The sequence below is a fragment of the Triturus cristatus genome, chromosome 2_2 (assembly GCF_964204655.1).
Source record: "Triturus cristatus chromosome 2_2, aTriCri1.1, whole genome shotgun sequence".
NCBI classification, from domain to species: Eukaryota; Metazoa; Chordata; class Amphibia; order Caudata; family Salamandridae; genus Triturus; species Triturus cristatus.
In genome coordinates, this window is record NC_140582.1 from 1,193,701,828 (window position 1) to 1,193,725,459 (window position 23,632).

Sequence of the window (23,632 nt, forward strand, 5' to 3'; positions counted from 1 at the left end):
TATAAAAAATATAGATGTAAATAATATCAACTAAAATATAACGACATAAATTAAATTAATTAAATAATATTAATATTAACAAAATAAATTTAATATATATTTTAACTAATTATAACAAACTTAATTGAATAAACGTAATCACAAAAAAAGTGTACATATACATATATTTACCTAAATATATTTTATTAACTATGATCTTTATTTAATTTATAAACTTTTTTAATTATATAAAAATAAAATAAACACATATTAATAATTGTAAATAAAATAAAATATTCTATATTTAATTGATACATTAAACTATTAAAAAAATAATACATACATTTAAAAACAAAATAAAAACATTAGTAGTTAAAACGTTGGATAGCGAGGGGTAAAAATTACTATTCCTACTCCAGTGAGTGCAACAGTAGGGAAAGCGCTGGATAGCGTAGGGGTAAATATTACTATTCCCACCCCAATGAGTGCAACAGTAGGGAAAGCGTTGGATAGTGTAGGGGTAGAAATTACTATTCCCACTCCAATGAGTTCAACACTAGGGAAAGCGCTGGATAGCGTAGGGGTAAAAATTACTATTCCCACTCCAATGAGTGCAACAGTAGGGAAAGCATTGAATAGCGTAAGGGTACAAACTACTATTCCCACTCCAGTGAGTGCAACAGTAGGGAAAGCGCTGGATAGCGGAGGGGTAACAATTACTATAACCACTCCAGTGAGTGCAACAGTAGGGAAAGCGTTGGATAGCGTAGGGGTAGAAATCACTATTCCCACTCCTATGAGTGCAACAGTAGGGAAAGCGCTGGAAGCGGAGGGGTAAAAATTACTATTCCCACTCCAATGAGTGCAACAGAAGGGAAAGCGCTGGATAGCGGAGGGGTAAAAATTACTATTCCTACTCCAATGAGTGCAACAGTAGGGAAAGCGTTGGATAGCGTAAGGGTACAAATTACTATTCCCAGTCCAGTGAGTGCAACAGTAGGGAAAACATTGGATAGCGTAAGGGTACAAATTACTATTCCCTCTCCAGTGAGTGCAACAGTAGGGAAAGCGCTGGATAGCGGAGGGGTAACAATTACTATTCCCACTCCAGTGAGTGCAACAGTAGGGAAAGCATTGGTTAGCGGAGGGGTAAAACTTACTATTCCCACTCCAATGAGTGCAACAGTAGGGACAGCGTTGGATAGCATAGGGGTAGAAATTACTATTCCCACTCCAATGAGTGCAACAGTAGGGAAAATATTGGATAGCGTAAGGGTACAAATTACTATTCCCTCTCCAGTGAGTGCAACAGTAGGGAAAGCGCTGGATAGCGGAGGGGTAACAATTACTATTCCCACTCCAGTGAGTGCAACAGTAGGGAAAGCATTGGATAGCGGAGGGGTAAAAATTACTATTCCCACTCCAATGAGGGCAACAGTAGGGACAGCGTTGGATAGCATAGGGGTAGAAATTACTATTCCCACTCCAATGAGTGCAACAGTAGGGAAAGCGCTGGATAGCAGAGGGGTAAACATTACTATTCCCACTCCAGTGAGTGCAACAGTAGGGAAAGCATTGGATAGCGTAAGGGTGCAAATTACTATTCCCACTCCAGTGAGTGCAACAGTAGGGAAAGCGCTGGATAGCGGAGGGGTAACAGTTACTATTCCCACTCCTGTGAATGCAACAGTAGGGAAAGAATTGGATAGCGGAGAGGTAAAAATTACTATTCCCACTCCAGTGAGTGCAACAGTAGGGAAAAGCGTTGGATAGTGGAGGCGTAACAGTTACTATTCCCACTCCTGTGAATGCAACAGTAGGGAAAGAATTGGATAGCGGAGAGGTAAAAATTACTATTCCCCCTCCAGTGAGTGCAACAGTAGGGAAAGCGCTGGATTCCAAAACAATAAAAAACAAAACCATCAAAATATAATTTCCAATATTAACATAATTAATCTATACATTTAAATATATTATTATTAACAAAGATAATAAAAAATAATGACACATTATTTTACACTTTAATATCCACAACACTCACCTAAAATTAATTACACAATTAAATTCAATAATTACTAATTAATTAATGAAAAATTATTTATTATTTATTAATTAATCAATAAGAAAATAAGTTCTTATCACCTTTCACATCATTTACACATATAAACACCACAATACACACCTAAAATTAATTACACAATTGAATTTAATAATTACTATGCGTGCCGACAATGGTAATCCATCTGTATTAGTGTTACTGGTCATGTCGGCCGCATTCGATACGGTGAGTCATACAGTACTGGTGGAAAGACTGGAAAATATAGGGGTGAAAGGACGGGCTCTGAAGTGGCTTCCAATCATATCTATTAGGGAGACAACAGGTCGTGACCATGACACCGTTCACCTCCATTAAGTCTCTGGTGCGCCACGGGGTGCCACAGGGCTCTGCAATCAGCACTATTCTTTTCAATATCTACCTGAGCCCTCTGATCCTATTATCAAGTCCTTTGGAATTGACCTGATCAACTACGCTGATGATACCCAATTAGTGTTTTCCCTTGAGGGGAAACAAGCGGTGACCATGGATACATTCCAGGAATGTATGCGCCAGACATCAAGCTGGCTCAGGAAAAACTCCCTGCAATTTAATGGGGGAAAAACAGAGGTGGTATATTGCTCCACTACCAGAATGTCTCAACATCTACCTTTAGAGTTCAAATTCACCCCCGGGGATGAACCCCTGGCTCCATGGCTGCGTAATTTGGGGGTCTTGATAGATGATAACCTCCAAATGGAGTCACAGGCCAATAAAACTGTCAGTATCTGTTTCTCCCGTTACTGCCTAGTGATACTAGACCTCTTGTAGTAAGGAGCATAATTTGGAGTAGACTGGATTACTGCAACTCCCTGTATCTGGGAGCACCACTTTTCATCTTGCAGGGGTTGAAGAGAGTCCAGTCTATAGCAGCAAAATTGGTGCTAAATAGGCAGCGTAGGTCCTCCACGGCATTGACCTTGAGGGATCTTCATTGGCTGCCTATTAAGGAAAGAGTTTGTTTTAAGTCGCTCTGGATTGTGTTTAGAGTAGTACATGGCCTGGGTCCAGTACCCTTGCAGGAGAAATTTACTTGGTAGAAGCCTAAGAGGCAGCTTTGATCCTACCAGATTCAAGAAGTCTAGGATGGGAGGCAGAGCATTCGGGGTTGCGGCCTCACGCCTATGGAACGAGCTGCCCCAGAGCATTAGACAAGCCAACTCCTTGCTATGCTTCAGAAAAAGTCTGACAGCCTTGCTGTTCGCATGGAACGAGCATAATGCTTCTCACTGATAATCAGGTCAATATTTGGAGTGGTCATCTTCTAAGTCGCAGCGCCAGGATACCCACAGGGTGACAGTTGCACTATAAAAGTGTTTTATACAATAAAATACTAATTAATTAATTGCTTATCACCTTTCACACCATTTACACATATAAACACCACAACACACCTAAAATTAAACAATTAACATAATCAATTATTAATTGACTAATTGAAATTAATTAACAACTAATTATTAAACTATTATTAATCAATTAAGACATTAATTATTCAATAATTTGTATATAATTAAATTACTTCCCACCCTATTCCCCTAAAAACCCACAATCCGTTAAGGGACTAAAAACGCAAAATTCTAATTTAGAAAACAAAATTAACTACTATAAATTAATATTTAAATATATATATTTAAATTACTTCCCACCCTATTACCCTATAAACCCACAACCCGCTACGGAACTAAAAACGCAGAATTAAACTTAAAATAAATTAATAAGTAGTAAAATTCTAAAACATATAATAAAATGACAAACAATTCTCATTAAAAACACTAAAATACATATTATTAATAAATCGATATTTATGTAAACTATATTTTTTGTAATCGATATTACTTACCTGTCAGTAGATATTCTTGTCAACTATATTTTTATTGTCGATATTTCTTCCCCACAATATTTTTTGCGGCGATATTTATGTCCCACGATATTTCTCCGTCGATATTCCTGCTCTGCACCAAAATTTGTTTCTAAATTGCTATGAAACAGACATTATTCTTTTGTTTTCTATTAATGCATGAGGGATGGTAGGAGCTTTGAATTAAAACGTGACATTGAAGTAGCAAATCGATCAACGGCTGTCTTAAAAAACCTTTGATATGGTCAACACCACTTTTTTGGGGGGGCTTAATATAGAGAATGGGATGAGTAGTGGTAGGTAATAAGTAAGCTGGATAATGGGTAGTGTTATAGTAAATACACATCATGCTTAATAGAAAGGACTGTTTAATTTAAATATATGAAATAATTTAATTGAAATTGATGGAAATTGTTATGATTATGGTGCAAATTAATTACTGTACATCTGTAAAAAAGATGAATGAAATTTCCCCCATAATATTGTAACTGAAGAGAGGTGGGAAGCACATTTTATTATCTCAAAGGAAATGGAACGCAACAGAGTGTGTGTACAACAGGCAAGCAGTTCCCCCAATATGATAACGTGTGCTTGAGCTAAAAATAAATGCTATTTATTTTAAAGGGAAAAAACAGTGTGTCCATGACGCTCGTTATTTGGCACAGTAGTGTTGAAAATTAGCTTAGGTTGTGAGGCGCAGTTGCAAATATTGTTTAAAGAATTGAAATACAGCCTTGCTCGAGGTGGAATAAAGGTAAATTAACAAGCCTTCAGACGCAAGGTCCGTTTAGTTTGCTTCCCATGCTGCTTTTACTTGCGATGTTATGGGGGGGGGGGGGGGGCTGGATTATTGTGTTTCTTTTACATGTTCACGTTAACACATTTGCACCACAATCACAAGAAGGTGAGGCACCACTGGGACTTGAATGAGAATCCCCACCTTGAAATAAGATAAAAAAATCCCAGCTGTTCGCAGCTGTGCACATAACGAAACACATAGCAATTTTGGTCTCGTTACCTGCAGGTCAGAGGCCTTTGAAGCTGGGGAAACCCTAAAAGCCCCGGCGTCGCCACAACTGCTTGCGACTATGGGGCAAATTAGATAACAGACTCATGTAAAAAAAAAAGATGAGTGAAATTTAACTTGTAACATTGCAAGAGAAGAGAGCATTGGAAGCACATTTTCTGATCTCAAAGGAAAGAGAAAGCTACAGAGTGTGTGTTTAACAGGCAAGCAGTTCACTCAATGGGAAAATGTGTGCTATAGTTAAGAATAAACAAACACTCATGTGCAAGGTCCCCTCTCAGTCACAAGGGTAACAGAAACTCATGCAAATGAAAATTGCTAAACAAAATAAAATAATAATAAACCACAGCAAGGCTGTGGCTGAGATGCTGTTGCAAACAGTAGTGAAAACTAAGTAAACAAGCAGGGAAAACAAATGGCAGGGAGCACACGGCAGAGCCAGCTACAAAAGGTGCACATTGGAGAGTGGCCCATCAAAAAGAAAAAATTGCTCCCAAAAGTGCGAGCAGTGTAAGGACACAAGTACTTGGGCCATGCTCTAGGGGAGGCAAACAAATAGTAAGTAATGGGCGGCCTTCAAGCCCACGAACAGTAAACAACATTTCTCAAAGAGACTGCGCATGCGCTGTCTACACATGACCTAATAAGTGCCAATACAGGCAACACATTAAATAATATCCCCAGTGTTTTAACATCGACACTCTAGTGTCTCGACTGGGCGGCAATGCGGCATACACAAGTCCCTTTCTAGCTAGGCTGGCTATTCCCTATTCAGTACTGGAGGTGGATTTCAGATGTGGCCCTCCCTCAGTGCTTAATTTGTTTTAAAAAAAAAGAAAAGGTTCCAGGGCTCTCGTAAGGAGGCTACTGCACCTTCCACCACCCATTGCCCCCTGCCATGCTGCCAGTGATAGTAACAACACAACTACTAACATCACACTCTACACATGTGTGACAATACGGACTATTCCAGGCCCCCAAAGCAATAAAAATGACTTGGGTGGCAAGTAATAATAATTGTTAATGTATATTACATTAATAATTAACTGTTGTTGTGGTCATCTCTAAATTGGCAAAACAGCACCACCTTGTGGCAGGCAGACTGTCACAAACTCCGGTATTGACAATTAAGCGCCGATGCTGAGCACCGGAAACATCCAGGGCAAATTAAGTACTGCCCTCGCTAGTCCTAATGCAACAAAGTCTACGTTTGTCCTTAACAGTGAACTTCAGCAAAACTACATTTGTGCAAGTCCCCAACAAGCCTGCCAGCGTCAGTCTTTCTCAACCCAGTGACAGCCTGAAAAGTGCAGGAGGAACTGGGCGTATCTCTGCGGGTTGGCTGGCTCTGCGAAAGGGCGATGGCCCTTACTTCACGGTGGCCCCCATCTGCCATAGGATAGTCCCCAACTAAGTTCGTGCAGCAGTTTCAACTGGAGCTGGTGTCTCACAATTCACTCCCCTCTGGGTTTCGCTTCTTCCAGGTGCTGTCCTCCTCACAGCGTCACTAGTCTCGGCAGCCAGGAAGAAAGCTGCTGCTCCAGACTCTGGGCCTGTAGACTTCACTGCATGAATGAAGCCCATCCCCCACCCACCCACACAGCAGGGAGGCTAGCAGACCTTGGTCCCTAGTGCTGGTTCCAGCAACTAGAAGTCTTGGTGATTTTCTATCCAATTGAACAGTGCCGCTGAATAAGGTGTGGGACTTGCGCTCCCACCTTTATAGTCCTAATCCAGACACAAATTTGATTTAGTGTCTGGTCCTTTCAAAATTGAATTGTGGGAGTCTGCTACTTTCATTTGTCCTATCTTTTGCTAAAAGGACAGTTTACACAGTACTTTCTGGTATAGTCAATACAACTGTATTTTTGCATATCGAAAAAATAAGCGTGCTATGAAAACTAAATATTTCACATAATTCTGGACTAAATCAAAAAAAGGAACGGAATCAAATTTGATTATTACATTTAAAGGGGGATCTGCAGCAATGACTTAAGGTATTTGAATTGAATTATGACATTCTTTAATCACTTGTCCTAGATATAAAAAAGAAAATGTAGGTGAAACATAGTAATTCTTGTGCACCACAAATTATTTTAAATTTGGAGTCCACATAATTCGCCAACAGTGGTATCCCGATGAATACATGACTAGATATTGTTTATTAGAATGTTTAAGTTGCTTAACTTTGGTGAAGGAATCATTTCTTAAAAAAATATTTTGTGTACAAAGCAGTTGCAATATCTTGGTATGGAGTGTCCGAGTCCGGCTTGGTGCTGGGAATCCGGCATGCATGGCGCAGTCTTGGAGAGCGGAGAAGGAGATTGTGTGCTAACCCCACACAACTGGAGGAAAACCAGTACAACGCCATAGACTAGAAGGAGAGAAGAGAGAAGAATTGAAACAGAAGCCATTTCTCTGAAAAAATATATTGAGTACAAAATCTGCTTTGTATTCCTTTAACAAAAAGAAAGATGCAACAGTCAAACAAACACAACAGCAAGAGAGCTCACAAACACACATTAAGAAGCTTGTCTACTTGGCACTTTTCTCAAATAATAGCAACCTCGTGATTTTATAGAGCAGTTCAGGCCTCACCAAAATAAATGCATCAATACTGCACTCTGCAAGCTAATTGGTTAAAAAGTCTAAGCTTGGCCTCTGGCTGGTCGCTTCTTAAAATGACTCATGCTGAAAAAGCAGACGGAAGATTTTGCTTGGTAACAGCATGGGGTAGGACTTATCTAAGTAATATCGCACAATGACATTGGCAATTTGTTGCTTCATAGCAGCAGATTTGAAATCACTCCTTCCACCAGGCCACTTTGGGTCCATTACCCAGCCGCTCAAACTCTCCTAACTGGACACCTGAAACACCAGCTACTTAGGCCTGAGAGATCCCACCACCTTTTAGTTATCCACAACATGGAGCCCACAGTTTTACCACACTTTCTGGCAACTTCAGGACCATCACATCTGTATATGCCTCCACGCTATTAAGACACCTCTTATCTAGTCCTAATAATTCCTTTTACAAGTCGCTGTCTTCAAGTCTAGTGTGCCAGTAGGTTGAATGGGAAGGAACCAAAATAACAAGTCTCAGAAAGGACTAATGTGATCAAAGAAACTCTACACTAAAACAAAGATATCTTCCCAACATGGCATCACATGGCATCCATAAATATCCATTATCTAAAAGGAAATGCACAACCCAATCCGACATTCATTACAAACAAACTTCCCTCAGTCAACAGCACCCACCAGGTCCTACAAACCACCCCTGCTGGAGGACATTAATTTAGTGTCGTGTCCCAACACGTCTGCAGCCAGCCCTTCCCCACCCACGTTGCATCTGCATTAACTCCCTAAGACCAACTTCAAGTATAGATGATCCATCAAAATCTATTGGAGTTCTAAAACACCAAAGCAACCCACGACCAATCTACATACGTTCAAGCATATAAATTACCAAATGATTCAGCCTACCCAGTCAATCTTCTTCTGTGCCCACCCCCCTCCCTTCTCCCCTTATTCTCGCTCAACTGCAAGACCCAACTCGGGATCCTGGATGTCAAAGATTCAGCCATCGATCAACTGTACTAAACAGAGACCCTTGGCTCCTGCTGCTACATTGCTGGAGTCCTGGAGAGTACCGCGAGATGATGAATACTTCTAACACACTATTAAAAGCAGCGCACTGTCCATGTGACATATTTGGCATATGAGAAGAAACAAATATTAATAAGCTTCTTTTCGATTCAGTGTGAGGGTTGTACATGTTGCACTTGGTGGATAAGCTGCCTCAACTGGGATTTATGGAATGATGTTAAGGACAGTGCAACAAACAGACCTATCAGTGGTACTTACAGAAGGAACAATGCAGTGATGGGGATCATAGCTACAGAGACTGCACGGATGAAGTTGGTAACATACTTCTGAAATCTGGACAGCTCGTTTTTTCTTATTGCAAACATCTGTAGAGAAAGATACTTTTGATTACAAAATGGGAAACAGCTAGTTGTCAGAACAAAATGGATTTAAAGTTCAAAAGCAGCAGAAATGTACTAACTCAAACACCACAAACATCCAATAGAGAACACCACATATACAGTAACACATGTACACCAAATGCAACAGTGATATGCCATATTGTTGCCTATCACGTTGCTCACAACTGTGCCCGCTACCCACTTGTCATACACTATGTACAATTCTTTAGACTGTCAAATAAATGAGTTCCCCAACACTACAAACCACCTAGAAACACAAAGTAAATACCTTGCAATTGAGGAAAACAATGTATAGAATATTTAACATACATAGAAAAGCTCTACAGGAGATGTACCTCCTTGTGAGCCATGGACAGGCCCTGTGAGTGATGCATAGATAGGGTTGACATTTTTTGACTCGGGCTTGTTACTGAGACAAACATAGGTGGATGTTTTGTGTACACCTGCCTGTGATGAAGATAGGGGTAATATTCTTGAACGCGAGGCACAAAATTTGAAAGCAATCTTCTGCATAATGAGATTTTAAAAACAATCACCTCCACGATGAGTAAATTCAGGACTCCTAGCGAGATTGGAATAATCCACGGAGAATCTGGAAGAGTGAGGTCAGGAAACCACAAGGTGCCGCCTTCTGCTAACTGCATCCGAACAGATTCAACTGTGACCCAAAAACAAGTATTTAACACTCTTATGGAAACATGATTATGTATAGAAGTGATTTCAGTAAGAGACGTACATTAGGTGACAAACAACTCGCATTAGAAATATATGTTCCCTGTCAGTGTTGCATTGATTGCTCAAACATGTGAGTGAAAAAAAAGTGTAGGTCATTAAAATAGTATATTTGATCTGTCATGAGACTGAGTTAACATAAAATTTGTTTGAGTGTGATCAAAGGCTTTCAGGCATATCTTCAAAGCGTAACATTACAATGATCAAACATGGTTAGCGTGTCTCTACAGCAATGACAGGGAATCCAAAAGTATTCATCATATTTCTAGCAAATGAATGTAACGATGATAAAGACTAAGGGCCTGATTCACAAAGGTAACTTACTCTTTTGAGTAAATTTACACTTTTGAGTAAGATTACTATGTTTCTGTAGTCACAAAATACAGTATTGTAGTTACTTCCACTTTTGTGGCACCCATAGGTACTGCAACACCTTCCTATTTCAAATATTGGAACTAGGGACTGGAAAGAAAACCCTATTGGAAATAATGTTAAATTAAATTTAAAACAGTGAAACATATAAACATAAGTTAATGTTAAAAAGTATGCAAAAACAGCCAATATTTACTACTGAATTATAAATTATTTGATATTTTTAGTTAAAAAAATTAATGTAACAATTTGTACAAAAGTATAAGTTACTACAAAAGTGTCATTTGTGAATACCGAAATAGTAAACTTACTCAAAAGTGCAGTTCTTGAATGAGGCCCCTGGTTTGCTTTGAACATTCCCGAAATGCTTTTACATTTTATGTCTCTCTATCAGGTTTCCCGAAACCACAAACCTGCACAGAACATTAATTGACTAAGATAACGCGGTCATAAGGCCTAAAAATAAGGAAATATCTATAAAGAACAGCAAAGGGTTAAAATAATAACTTGGTTAACTGTACCACCAAGACAGATAACAAAGCTAAGGTGACAAAGTATAGCAGAAAAAAACAACTACAGATATCAGGCCAGAATTAGAGATAATGATGGAAACGCTTCATGACGGATGCCCGAAAGAAAGTATTACGATAAATTCTGCCACTGAAAGTGTAACTTTATGACTGGTTCTTGGCGCCGTTGAAAGGAAGGATGAATTTAAAGGAGACACTTATTGCATGGGAATTCCAGACCATGTTACGGTGTTATCTTGAAAGGTTTCCAGTCATCTCAGTCTACATTATTAATCATATATGGGTCCCTCAGGAACCGATAATATACGCAAGCGTGAATCATCCAATTGTCAATGGTAATGTGTACCACATACACAAGTTCAAGGTTGGAAAATAATGGACATTCTCCTAAAAAGCATTTGTGAATTTGGAAAATTATAATGCTGATTGTACAATTTAACATAATATACTTGTAAAGCGTAACGTGAGCAGGCTGCTCCAAAAGATGAAATGTGACAGTGGCATGGTGTTTGTGAGAATCACACATGGGAGTGTCGGGGAAATATAGTACGTATATACATACAAGTAAGGCTACTACTGATTTATATGCATGGAGGGCTGAGACTAATAATTCCCTCTGGGTATTGTAACTAAGGAGTACTCACAGTTCATAATGTAGGAAGCTGACTCTTTGCACAGTATTGTTCTTATTGGTATACTATATAAAGAGTCCATGTTTTCCCTTATAAGTGAAACCTTCACCTAGAGAACAAATAATATCCTTCCAGTGATTCCTAATAATATAGAGAAACAAATAATATCCTTTCAGTAATTGTTAATAATGTTCCCAAGAGGGATGTAAAGTCGCTTAAGGGAAACGTCAAGTATTTTTTATATAACCCTCACCCACCAAAAAGTCTTTTGGTGGCATGCTTCATCATCGGGTTCTTCTGGCCTGCTTTAGGACGGGGCGTGCTACGACTGACAGAGACGTGGGAGCACTTTTTGGAAGTAAATACTATGTGATATTGTGAGAGTGGAAGGGTCAAGAAAGGGTAGTCTAAAAAATACCTGGCTCCACGGAAACTACACTTTATTATTCCTGTTGCCGGTATTGTTAAAAATGGGGGTTAAAGAACTATACACTATAATTAGTGAAATACTCTCTGGTCTACATGTTTCAAGCCTTCCCCTAGGCTTTTACCCGGGACCAAAAACTTGATCCCTCTAACCACTCACGGTTTAACCTCAATAGGTGTCCCTGAAAAATGTTCAGGTGTGATGTGCCTTCAAAACATGCATGAATACAATACCTAATCGGTATGACTTTTTCTATCCAATCTGAAAAGATAAAGTAAATATTAGTTACTGTTAATGGTACTGCTTAGGAATAAAGAATCACATTTTGCATCAAAGCGAATTGCTAGTTTTGCGGGGGTTCTGCTGTACCGCACTTACTATGTCAAAGCTGCTCTCTCACCCACAATTGGCCTGCCCGTAGCTCCGACGAACACTGTTTGGATGAAAAGATACGGTAAATAAACCCGATCACTTCCTTGTTGTCTAGCGCGTGCGTGTATGCGCTAGATCGCTAACCTAGTTAAAGGTCGCCTATACAGGTACTACTTCCTTCATCCTTAATATGGTAGTTTCCTGTCTGTTCGAGTGTGTGTGGCCGCACTAGAGCATTGACCTGCACAAAATGGCCGCCATATCTGGCATTACTTCCTGGATGGTTATGACGGTCGATAAAGGTTCGAGACCGGGTATTATATTCGGAAAAATAAGAAATATTTAAATAGCTTTGCCAGCATGGGCTAAAAAACGGGTGTAGTCAAAAATATTTGTGACTAACGCCAAGTTTTACTCAAGTAGGACCCCGTGAGTGATATGACTGGTCGACAGAACAAAGCGGGTTTCAGGTCTGGCCAAATGTCCTGGAGTGTATTTTCAGATGCAGGTGGAAGCTAAAATTTAAATATCAGAAAACATTTTGTGTAACAAACACTTTATAGAAACACTAAGGGTCCCTGTACACATACAGTGATAGATTGCAAAATACCATTGTGCAAGGTAGAGGTTGACTAATTTTTTTTTTTCTAGGTTTGTTTGTGGCCTAATTAAATTGGCCCCAGGGTATATCATCGTTCAATCTCCTCATGTGTGTGCCAATGTGGAATACCCAACGCTGTTCCTTTTCAAACAGTAGAGACTCCTTTTTAAATTCAGATTGCCACAGTTCAGAACACGCCAATGTTTATTGATTATTTTTGTGACCTGGTTTGAGCTTGTATTGTATGTTTTAATACAAATGGGTCGGTCTTTTTGTTTTGGTGATCTCAATTCTGACAATGCTACCCTATGGTTGTTTGTGGCACGTTTTGGGGCTTTGTCTACCACTTTTGCGGGGTATTTTCTTTGCTACAATTTGTAATACAACATACAATACAAGCCTAAACCAGGCCACAAAAATAATAAATAAACATTGGCGTGTTCTGAACAGTGGCAATCTACATTTCCCAAAAACAATGTTTTCCCATAGAAGAGGTAAAAGCCTGCGATATATGGTAGTTCATACTAGACCACGCAAGACAACGGAGGATGAACAAAAACCTTCCTTCCACCACTTCAGGGGCATCACCTCTGTGGCAATTGCAGCGTGTGTTATCTGATCAAAAGAAGCAACAATAACGTTCAATGACAACTCTGGATGGGAACAATGTAGTTTCTCAACCTGCAATACCAAAAATGTGGTCATTATATGATCACTTGCCCATGCGATCTCCATTATTTTGGGATGACCACACACCCAAAACATGAAAATGTAAACATAGGAGTAATGGCAGATGCTGAAAGGCAACAACAAAAATGTCTTCGCTCTATATGGAAATAAATCACATGATTCAGGACCTTCAATGGACAGTGATAGAACAAGTAAATAAGGAGTCTAAACTGTTTGAAAAGGAACAATGTTAGGTATTCCGCCTTGGCACACACAAGGGGATTTGAAGGATGATATACCCTGGGGCCAATTTAATTAGGCCACAAACAAATATATATAAAATTAAAACAATTGTCAACATCCCCTTGTACAATGGTATTTTCCAAACTACCACTGTATGTGTACAGGGACCCTTAGTTTTTCGTTTAAGTGTTTGTCACACAAACTTTTTTCTGATATTTAAATTTTTGCTTTCACCTGCATCTGAAAATACACTCCAGAATATGCAGGATATTTGGACAAACCTAAAACCCTCTTTGTTCTGTCGACCAGTCATATCACTCAGGGGGTCATACGGAGTAAAACTTGGGGTAGTTACAAATATTTTTGACTACACCTGTTTTTTAGCCCATGCCGGGAAAGCTATTTCAATATTTCCTATTTTTCCGAATACAATACCCGGTCTCGAACCTTTATCGACCGTCATAACCATCTAGGAAGTCATGCCACATATGGCAGCCAGTTTGTGCAGGTCAACGCTCCAGCGCGGCCACACACACTTGAACAGACAGGAAACTACAATATTATGGATGAAGGAAGTAGTACCTGTATAGGCAACCTTTAACTAGGTTAGCGGTCTCGCGCATACACACACGCACTAGACGAGAAAATGATTGGGTATATTTACCGGATCTTTTCATCCAAACAGTTTTCGTCGAATCCACGGGCAGGCCAATTATGGGTGAAAGAGCAGCTTTGACATAGTAGACTAGAGTCATTGAAAATGACATTCAATCCAAGAATGTTCCCCAACAATCTACTGACCAAGAATCTACTCTTTACTCACAGATGAAGGACCTTTTTAGCTTTCCGATCGAAGTTCCGAAAAACAATGCCAAATGGCACTCCTTCTCACCCATCCCTGAACACGAAATCTATAGCCTACACAGCAACCCTTCACACTCACTTACTCCCTGCTGACGAGAGGCAACTACCTCGAAACACGTGTCCAGGGATGGCTAACGCTACACTTACTTGCACTCAAGACTCGGGCATATGCGTACCCGCCGACGCTGACTTCAGGGACCACAATTCTTTGGGGCAACACGCTGGTAGGTAGAGCAGTGTGAGACCAATTGGACTCTTGTTAATATTCAGGCTCCTTGAGCCGGTGGAGCTGACGAGCTCATGGTTACGCACCTGCGCGCTACGAGAGGTACTTTACCTGAGAACACTTATTTTAGCAGCCTACACAGCAACCCTACACAATCACCTACTCCCCGCTGACGAGAGGCAACTACCTTGAAACACGTGTCCAGGGATGGCTAACGTTACACTTACTTGCACTTAAGACTCGGGCATAGGCGTACCCGCCGACGCTGACTTCAGGCACCACAATTCTTTGGGGCAACACGCTGGTAGGTAGAGCAGTGTGCGACCAATTGGACTTTTGTTAATATTCAGGCTCCTTGAGCCAGTGGAGCTGACGAGCTCATGGTTACGCACCTGCACGCTACGAGAGGTACTTTACCTGAGAACACTTATTTTAGCAGCCTATACAGCAACCCTACACACTCACCTACCTCCTGCTGACGAGAGGCAACTACCTCGAAAGACGTGTCCAGGGATGGCAAACGCTACACTTACTTGCACTCAAGACTCAGGCATAGGCGTACACGCCGACGCTGACTTCAGGGACCACAATTCTTTGGGGCAACACGCTGGTAGGTAGAGCAGTGTGCGACCAATTGGACTTTTGTTAATATTCAGGCTCCTTGAGCCGGTGGAGCTGACGAGCTCATGGTTACGCACCTGCGCGCTACGAGAGGTACTTTACCTGAGGACACTTATTTTAGCATCCTACACAGCAACCCTACACACTCACCTACTCCCTGCTGACGAGAGGCAACTACCTCGAAACACGTGTCCAGGGATGGCTAACGCTACACTTACTTGCACTCAAGACTCGGGCATAGGCGTACCTGCCGACGCTGACTTCAGGGACCACAATTCTTTGGGGCAACACGCTGGTAGGTAGAGCAGTGTGCGACCAATTGAACTTTTGTTAATATTCAGGCTCCTTGAGCTGGTGGAGCTGACGAGCTCATGGTTACTCACCTGCGCGCTACGAGAGGTACTTTACCTGAGAACACTTATTTTAGCAGCCTACACAGCAACCCTACACACTCACCTACTCCCTGCTGACGAGAGGCAACTACCTCGAAACACGTGTCCAGGGATGGCTAACGCTACACTTACTTGCACTCAAGACTCGGGGATAGGCGTACCCGCCGACGCTGACTTCAGAGACCACAATTCTTTGGGGCAACATGCTGGTAGATAGAGCAGTGTGCGACCAATTGGACTTTTGTTAATATTCAGGCTCCTTGAGCGGGTGGAGCTGACGAGCTCATGGGTACGCACCTGCGCGCTACGAGAGGTACTTTACCTGAGAACACTTATTTTAGCAGCCTACACAGCAACCCTACACACTCACCTACTCCCTGCTGACGAGAGGCAACTACCTCGAAATACGTGTCCAGGGATGGCTAACGCTACACTTACTTGCACTCAAGACTCGGGCATAAGCGTACCCCCCGACGCTGACTTCAGGGACCACAATTCTTTGGGGCAACACGCTGGTAGGTAGAGCAGTGTGCGACAAATTGGACTTTTGTTAATATTCAGGCTCCTTGAGCCGGTGGAGCTGACGAGCTCATGGTTACGCACCTGCGCGCTACGAGAGGTACTTTACCTGAGAACACTTATTTTAGCATCCTACACAGCAACCCTACACACTCACCTACTGCCTGCTGACGAGAGGCAACTACCTCGAAACACGTGTCCAGGGATGGCTAACGCTACACTTACTTGCACTCAAGACTCGGGCATAGGTGCACCTGCCGACGCTGACTTCAGGGACCACAATTCTTTGGGGCAACACGCTGGTAGGTAGAGCAGTGTGCGACCAATTAGACTTTTGTTAAAATTCAGGCTCCTTGAGCCGGTGGAGCTGACGAGCTCATGGTTACGCACCTGCGCGCTACGAGAGGTACTTTACCTGAGAACACTTATTTTAGCAGCCTACACAGCAACCCTACACACTCACCTACTCCCTGCTGACGAGAGGCAACTACCTCGAAACACGTGTCCAGGGATGGCTAACGCTACACTTACTTGCACTCAAGACTCGGGCATAGGCGTACCCGCCGACGCTGACTTCAGGGACCACAATTCTTTGGGGCAACACGCTGGTAGGTAGAGCAGTGTGCGACCAATTGGACTTTTGTTAATATTCAGGCTCCTTGAGCCGGTGGAGCTGACGAGCTCATGGTTACGCACCTGCGCGCTACGAGAGGTACTTTACCTGAGAACACTTATTTTAGCAGCCTACACAGCAACCCTACACACTCACCTACTCCCTGCTGACGAGAGGCAACTACCTCGAAACACGTGTCCAGGGATGGCTAACGCTACACTTACTTGCACTCAAGACTCGGGCATAGGCGTACCCGCCGACGCTGACTTCAGGGACCACAATTCTTTGGGGCAACACGCTGGTAGGTAGAGCAGTGTGCGACCAATTGGACTTTTACGAAATCTATAGCACCCTGCTAGCGATCAACCCTGCCAATCATTTATCCGATCCCCTACCACCATCTGTATTCAAAATGATAAAGACCTCTATTCTACCACTATGGGTAAAAATTGTTAACGCCTCTCTGAGGCAAGGTTCCTTACCTGACTGCCTTAAAATAGGGCAGGTAACGCCTATACTAAAGAAAGTCAACTCCCTCTCCAGTCTCCACAGATCTCAACAACTACCACCCTATATCCACCATCCCCACTCTGGCGAAGTTATTGGAAAAATGTGTTCAAATCCAACTTTGCAAACACATCGAGAACTTCAACCTCCTAGATAAACACCAATCCGGCTTCCGGCAAGGTCACAGTACTGAATCAGCACTCACTCATATAATGGATGACATCTTAAAAATGTAAGATCATAACGAATCGTGCTTATTGATACTCCTTGATCTATCTTCCGCTTTCGACACGGTTAAACGCGACAATCTACTGGCCCTTCTTGAACGAAGGATGGGCCTTACCGGTCCAGTGTTACAATGGTTCACCTCCTTCCTAAGCAACAGAACCCAAAGAATTAAGATGAAGCAATCAGTCTCTCAACCATCCATGGTCACCCTAGGAGTTCCACAGGGATCAGCACTATCACCAATCCTTTTTAATCTACTCATGGAACCCTTTGCCAATGCGCTGAACTCCGCAAACATTCTATATCGCCTATACGCCGACACACTCAAATATATATGAAAATCTCCTCACCAGATGACCTCATTTCCCTCAACGCCATTCTACATAATACCCAAAACTGGCTCAATGGCAACCACCTCATGCTCAATACCAAGAAAACTGAGTTCCTCCTCATCTCCCCCCCAATCACACACCCAAGATAGACTTATGGCTGAAGCATCTAACTTCCTTTGATTGTGCCCCACACATCATAGACTCCGCAGAATCCCTGGGAGTCACCTTTGACAAACATTTAAATATGCAGGTACAAATCTACAATGCCACCAAGGGAGCCCATTTTCAGATGAGTATCTTAAGGAAACTTAAACCCTTCCTCCCACAGACTGATCTAAAAATGGCAGTTCAAGCGCTAGTACTACCAAGACTGGACTATGGAAGCACCACGCTGTGCGGTCTTCCAAAATACAAGCTAGCACCGATCAGGGCATCGTTTAACGCTGCGGCCAGGCTGGTCTCCGGAACAAAAAGAAATAACTACATCACACCGGCCCTGAAGGCTCTGAACTGGCTGCCCTACGAGTCGAGAATACAACTAAAGATCGCCTGCATGACACATAAAGCCCTAAATAGCAACACCCCCAGCTATCTAGCGCAAAAGCTAGAGCGGTCAGGAGGTTGCAGACATACGCGAAGCGCAAGCTCACTACTACTAAAACCTCAATCCTTCCACAAAAAGAGAACTGGGTGCAGAGCTTTCTCAGGTATCGCACCGAAGATCTGGAACAACCTTCCACCAGACATACGTAGAATCTCTTCTTTTACCACCTTCAAAAAAGAAGCAAAATTGTTTCTAATGAACAAATTAACATCCTAAATATTTAACACTTTGTTGCCTATTTGCCACAAATTATATCCAAACACCAATGTCTACCTCTTTTGTATTACATGAGATTTCCGACTGTATGTATAACTTGTGAGAATTATGTACTGTAAAGCGCTCTGATACCCCTGTGGGTCATGTTCGCGCTATATACAACTTTATAAAAAAAAAATAAAAAAAAAATAGTAAATGCGGCACAGCCGAACCCCCGCAAAACGAGCAATTCGCTTTGATGCAAAATGTCCCGGCAGCGACGGGTAGGTCACCGGTCGTGTTGCAGACAGCGCAAACGACATGAGGAAGTCCCTTATGCATGACCTGCCGGGTATTGATGAGGCATTTAAAACAGCCCAATTAGGGTAGATCCAGTACTACCAGGTACTTCACACAAATAGATGTTTGAGTGGTTAGCAGTGTGAGTTTTCACCACATCACTACCCTTGTTGGAGATAGATTACATAATTTCTTTAAGTCCTGACGAAACGCCCCCAGATTAATGATTAGGCGAGAAACATGTTGACCATTCACACAAAAGAGCACCTCATCTGAGACATAACCTTAGCCTTGCGCCTCTTGTTTTTCTTTTACTCAGGGTAAGAGACCCATTGATTAAAATTGTTGTTGCTGGTACTCCCAACCCTGTTTTAACTCACTTATTCAACATATTTCGTCATCTACACTCCCTAGGCCCCTCACGGCACCAAACGAATTTAGGAAAAAAGATCTAAGCCAAAGTGCCCCTCATTGGGAGCCCGTCGGGTATTGCAGCGCCGACCCGACAAGAAGCAGCCCGATGATGAAGCATGACACCCATCTGGGTGTGTGAGGGACCTATATTCCAATAAAAGGGATTCCCACCTCTGAACCATTCATGGTCGAGCAATCTTACATTCCCTTCAACTGACTCTGTTTTAACTGACCAGGAACAGCGTATCACTTATTCTTCTATTGACTCTTTATTCTTACACAGTATTCTTACTCAGAATCTTGCCTTTTTTCCACAGTGTTTGACTAGAAGCGCCTCTCCCCTTCCGTGCATTAGCTCATGGGGCTTTAGTTAGGCTACGAACATGTACGTTTTTCTAAAGCCTTTTTATCTATTTATGCTTTATTTTTGCACCATTTTGAATTACAGTGGCATACCCCCCGGAGTCTCCCGTGTGTTTTACTTTCATGACATCTTTACCATCAGACTTCAGGATCCTATGCATAGAGTGTGTGTTTTATGTTGTATGTACTGTCTGTCAAAGTTTGTTTAAAAAATCAAAGGGGTAGCACAACACTCACTGATCATTGATAAGAGTAGTTGTGCACGAGTGAAAATATATCACGTTTTTCTTCCACCTATTTGAGGATAACATTATTCAATGAATGTACCATTAACAATAACTAATGTTTTTTACTTTATCTTTCAAGATTGCATAGAAAATGTCATACCGATTGGGTATTGTATCTGTGCATGTTTTGAAGGCACATTACACCTGAAAATTTTTCAGGGACACCTATTGAGGTTAAACCGTTAGAGGGATCAATGTTTTTGTGCTCAAGGAAAAACCTAGGGGGAAGGCTTGAAACATGTAGACAAGAGAGTATTTCACTCATTATAGTGTATAGTTTTCTAACCCCCATTTTTAACAATACCAGCTACAGGATGCTCCCACGTCTCAGTTGGTCATAGACCGCCCCATCCTGCAGCAGGGCGGGAAGACCTCGATGATGAAGCATGCCACCAAAGGACTTTTTGGTGGGTGAGGGTTATTTTAAAAATAAATTGTCTTTTCCCTTAAGAGACTTTATATCCCTCTTGGGAACTTTATTAGGGAACATTATTAGCAATTACTGAAAGGATATTATTTGTTTCTCTATATTATTAGTAATCACAGCAAGGATATTATTTGTTCTCTAGGTGAAGATTTCATGAATGAAGGGTGGACTCCTTTTGTTTTTTCATAAATTTCCAAGGAGGCAGAGTCCACAGCATCCCAAAAACTTCGTTTCTCCCTACCTTGTTCTTTTGAGTTCCCTTGTAAGTGGACAGGGGCTTGCTCTAGCAATTCCAAGGTGCTTTTCTGGGGCCGTTTATTGTGGTTGAGCAGCTTTAGGCTTATCAGAGAGGAGTGTTGGACATCTGCAATACACACACACACACACACACATTCAAAAATTGATACACATGACTCAATAAGGACATCCACTTCAATTTATAAAAATAACTCTTATCTTTATATAAGTTTTGGCACCAAGATCGCAAAATCAGGTAAGTACGTTTTGAGATAGAAATACTTTTAGGTTTCAAAAGTGACCATGCAATTTTCAGAGGCGGCAATGTTATTGTGTAGAGGAAAAACAAATACTGCATACTGGTACTTCACAATGACTTGTGGGACCAATCTCCTGAGAATAAAGTAAGTACGGGGCAAGGTCCAAGGCAGCACTAATAGGTCACCTCGGGTAGCACTGGGGTGGCCAGGTGCAGAGGTGCTTTTCAGCGTTGGGTGCCCAATGTTATCCGATGAGGAAAAACATGTACTGCATTCGGGCACTTCACTGCGACTTACAGGACCAATCTCCTTGACTTAAGACGAGTATCGGGCAAGATCCAAGGCCACACTAGCAGGTCACCTCAGGAGGCTCTGGGATGTCCAGGTGCAGAGGTGTGTTTCAGTGTTGTGTGTCCAATATTAGTCTAAAGGATCTGTCAGGTCGGAAAGAGGCTATAGGTTTGAACTGGGGAGCTAGTCAGTCTAAACCAACAGGGGGGGTCAGGCCTCACGATGCTAGGGGATGTGGGGACACCTTCGGTCCACTTCCACTTGGGCCAGGGGCTGTCGCGGCCTGGAATCCTCAGGATCGTGCGTTGCTCTATGGGGTCCACCTCTCGACACCCTCAAGGTCTGAAACAATATTCACAGACTCTATGAGGTGGTCCAGTGGGGGAAGGAAAGGATGGGGACAGCGGGGAGGGAGACCTGTAACGAGAAAGAAAGAAAGAGATCAGTACAGCCCTACCCTAGCTGTCATGCTGCTCTATCCCTACCCCTTCCCAATCCTAGTGCCCAAGCCCTACCTGTAAAGGAAAATAACACGCTGCTCTGGCTGGAACCTACAAGACGTAGGGAAGCACTTCCTGAGATCTAGAGCAAAGATAAGAAGCGTTATATAAGCGTTCCATCACCCTAGGGCCTCAAGGTGCACCCCCCGCTATCGGGGTTGAGATAAGAACATACCATATACTCAGAGTCTCACAGTAATACAGGGGAGCGGAAGAGCGGTCCTCCAGCTCACTCACAAAACCCCTGCTGCGAATGATACAAAAGAAAACAGTAAACTTCTGTGCCTGCAGAATACCCCCAATCGTAAGTATCACACACTAATCATAGGAGCACACGTCAGCAATGCATTATGGGGACATGTCTAGAAACAACCAGTGTTCAAAGGACAGGACATTTCATAATCAACAGAGGTATTCCTTGCAAGAATTGGTAACATCCCTGGCTGTAGGCATCTGGAACACGCCCATTCCGTAATGGGCACAAATAGCACAATAGCACAAAAGTACAAAGTTTCCGACTGCTTATAGAATCAACTGTCGGTGTGAATAAAGTACAAAGCAGCCAATCGTGAAAATGGAGTGTTTCTCACCACTCACATCGCGCCCTTTTTCTCCCCGCATGAACCTTGGAATTGCCGGTTCGCCAACGCGGGAGAAAGGCGCCTAAGGTGCACGGCTCCCAGGGGAGTCGGAAGAACCGGAACCTTTTGATTCCACACAATGAATGGGGATTATACTCATGGGTTTGGGATTACGTTTGTCCCACTGAGAGGACTGGTAGTCGCTTCGCATGGACCCCGTAGAGGGAATCCGCCAACGAAGTAACAGGACAACAACGAGGGAATGGCCACAATACCTGGGCTGAGCAGAGGTCCGAGGAATCGGAAGCGCGGTGCTTACAGCACCCTTACCAGCCTCCTGGTCGATCTCGGCGCAGCTCTCGGCATGGAGTAATCGGCACCGTGCAGGTGTCCCGGAAGCTCTATGTCCGCTTCTGCTTCTTGGCGTCATGACATCACTGCCGTCAGCCGCCCGCGAAGGTTCCTGGGGATTGTAGTCTTCCCATTCGTTTGCGCTCGCGCGCGGGTCGTCAGTGTTCCTTGAGACCTCCTCCCATGAGCCCTGACAGTACATCCCCTTCCCGAAGAACACTGACAGAGGCAGGGTTTCCTGGGATAGCGTTGATGAAACAATCTAACATATCGTGGTGCATGAACCCCTTCCGCTGGTTCCCAAGAGTTCTCTTCATCACCATACCCCTTCCAAGCTATGAGATACCACAACTTAGAGCGGTGGATCTTGGAGTCAAGAATACCCCTTACCTCATACTCCTCTTCCTCATTTAATACCACCGGGGGAGCCCCCTTCTTTCTGGCTGAACGCGCTGGTTTTAGTAAAGAAGTGTGAAAAGCAGGATAGATACGTAGAGAAGAGGGTAAGTTTAATTTGACCACTACGGGGTTAGTGAGCTTCACAATGCGATAGGGACCAATAAACTTGGGGTTGAATATGCTGTATTTTTTAAATCTGATGTTTTTGGTGGAAAGCCACACGTAATCCCCTAGTTTATATACAGGTCCTGGTCGCCTATGTTTGTCCGCATAAGCTTTATATCGCCCTTTCGCTTTTCTCAACATTTTTTTCGTGTAGACGATGGTCTTCTGGATGCGCCGGACTCTGTCCTGTACTCCAGGAATGTTTTCTGCTTTCCCCGGGTGTAAGAATGGGATAAACTGTGGATAAACTGTGGATGAAAACCCTAATTACAGAAAAAGGGAGAGAGCTGGGTGGAACTATGTGTTGCGCTATTATATGCAACTTCTGCTAACCATAATGTGTCGATCTACGTAGCCCCTCAAATACTGCTTAAGTGTTTGGTTCACCCTCTCCGTCTGTCCATCT

At 42.5% G+C, this 23,632-nt stretch overlaps 1 protein-coding gene across 1 annotated transcript in view; it reads right to left on the reverse strand.

Moving 5' to 3' along the window:
- Positions 1–7,162: 7,162 nt before the first annotated feature.
- Positions 7,163–23,632, reverse strand: part of LOC146863368 (cytochrome c oxidase assembly protein COX18, mitochondrial-like) — a 43,636-nt gene continuing 27,166 nt past the window's right edge. The window contains exons 4-7 of the mRNA XM_085643170.1: positions 9,509–9,630; positions 8,839–8,936; positions 8,514–8,526; positions 7,163–7,336 (exon numbers count right to left, since the gene is read on the reverse strand). Of these exons, the coding sequence (XP_085499296.1) occupies positions 7,163–7,336; positions 8,514–8,526; positions 8,839–8,936; positions 9,509–9,630 (407 nt within the window). The remainder of the gene's footprint in view (positions 7,337–8,513; positions 8,527–8,838; positions 8,937–9,508; positions 9,631–23,632) is intronic.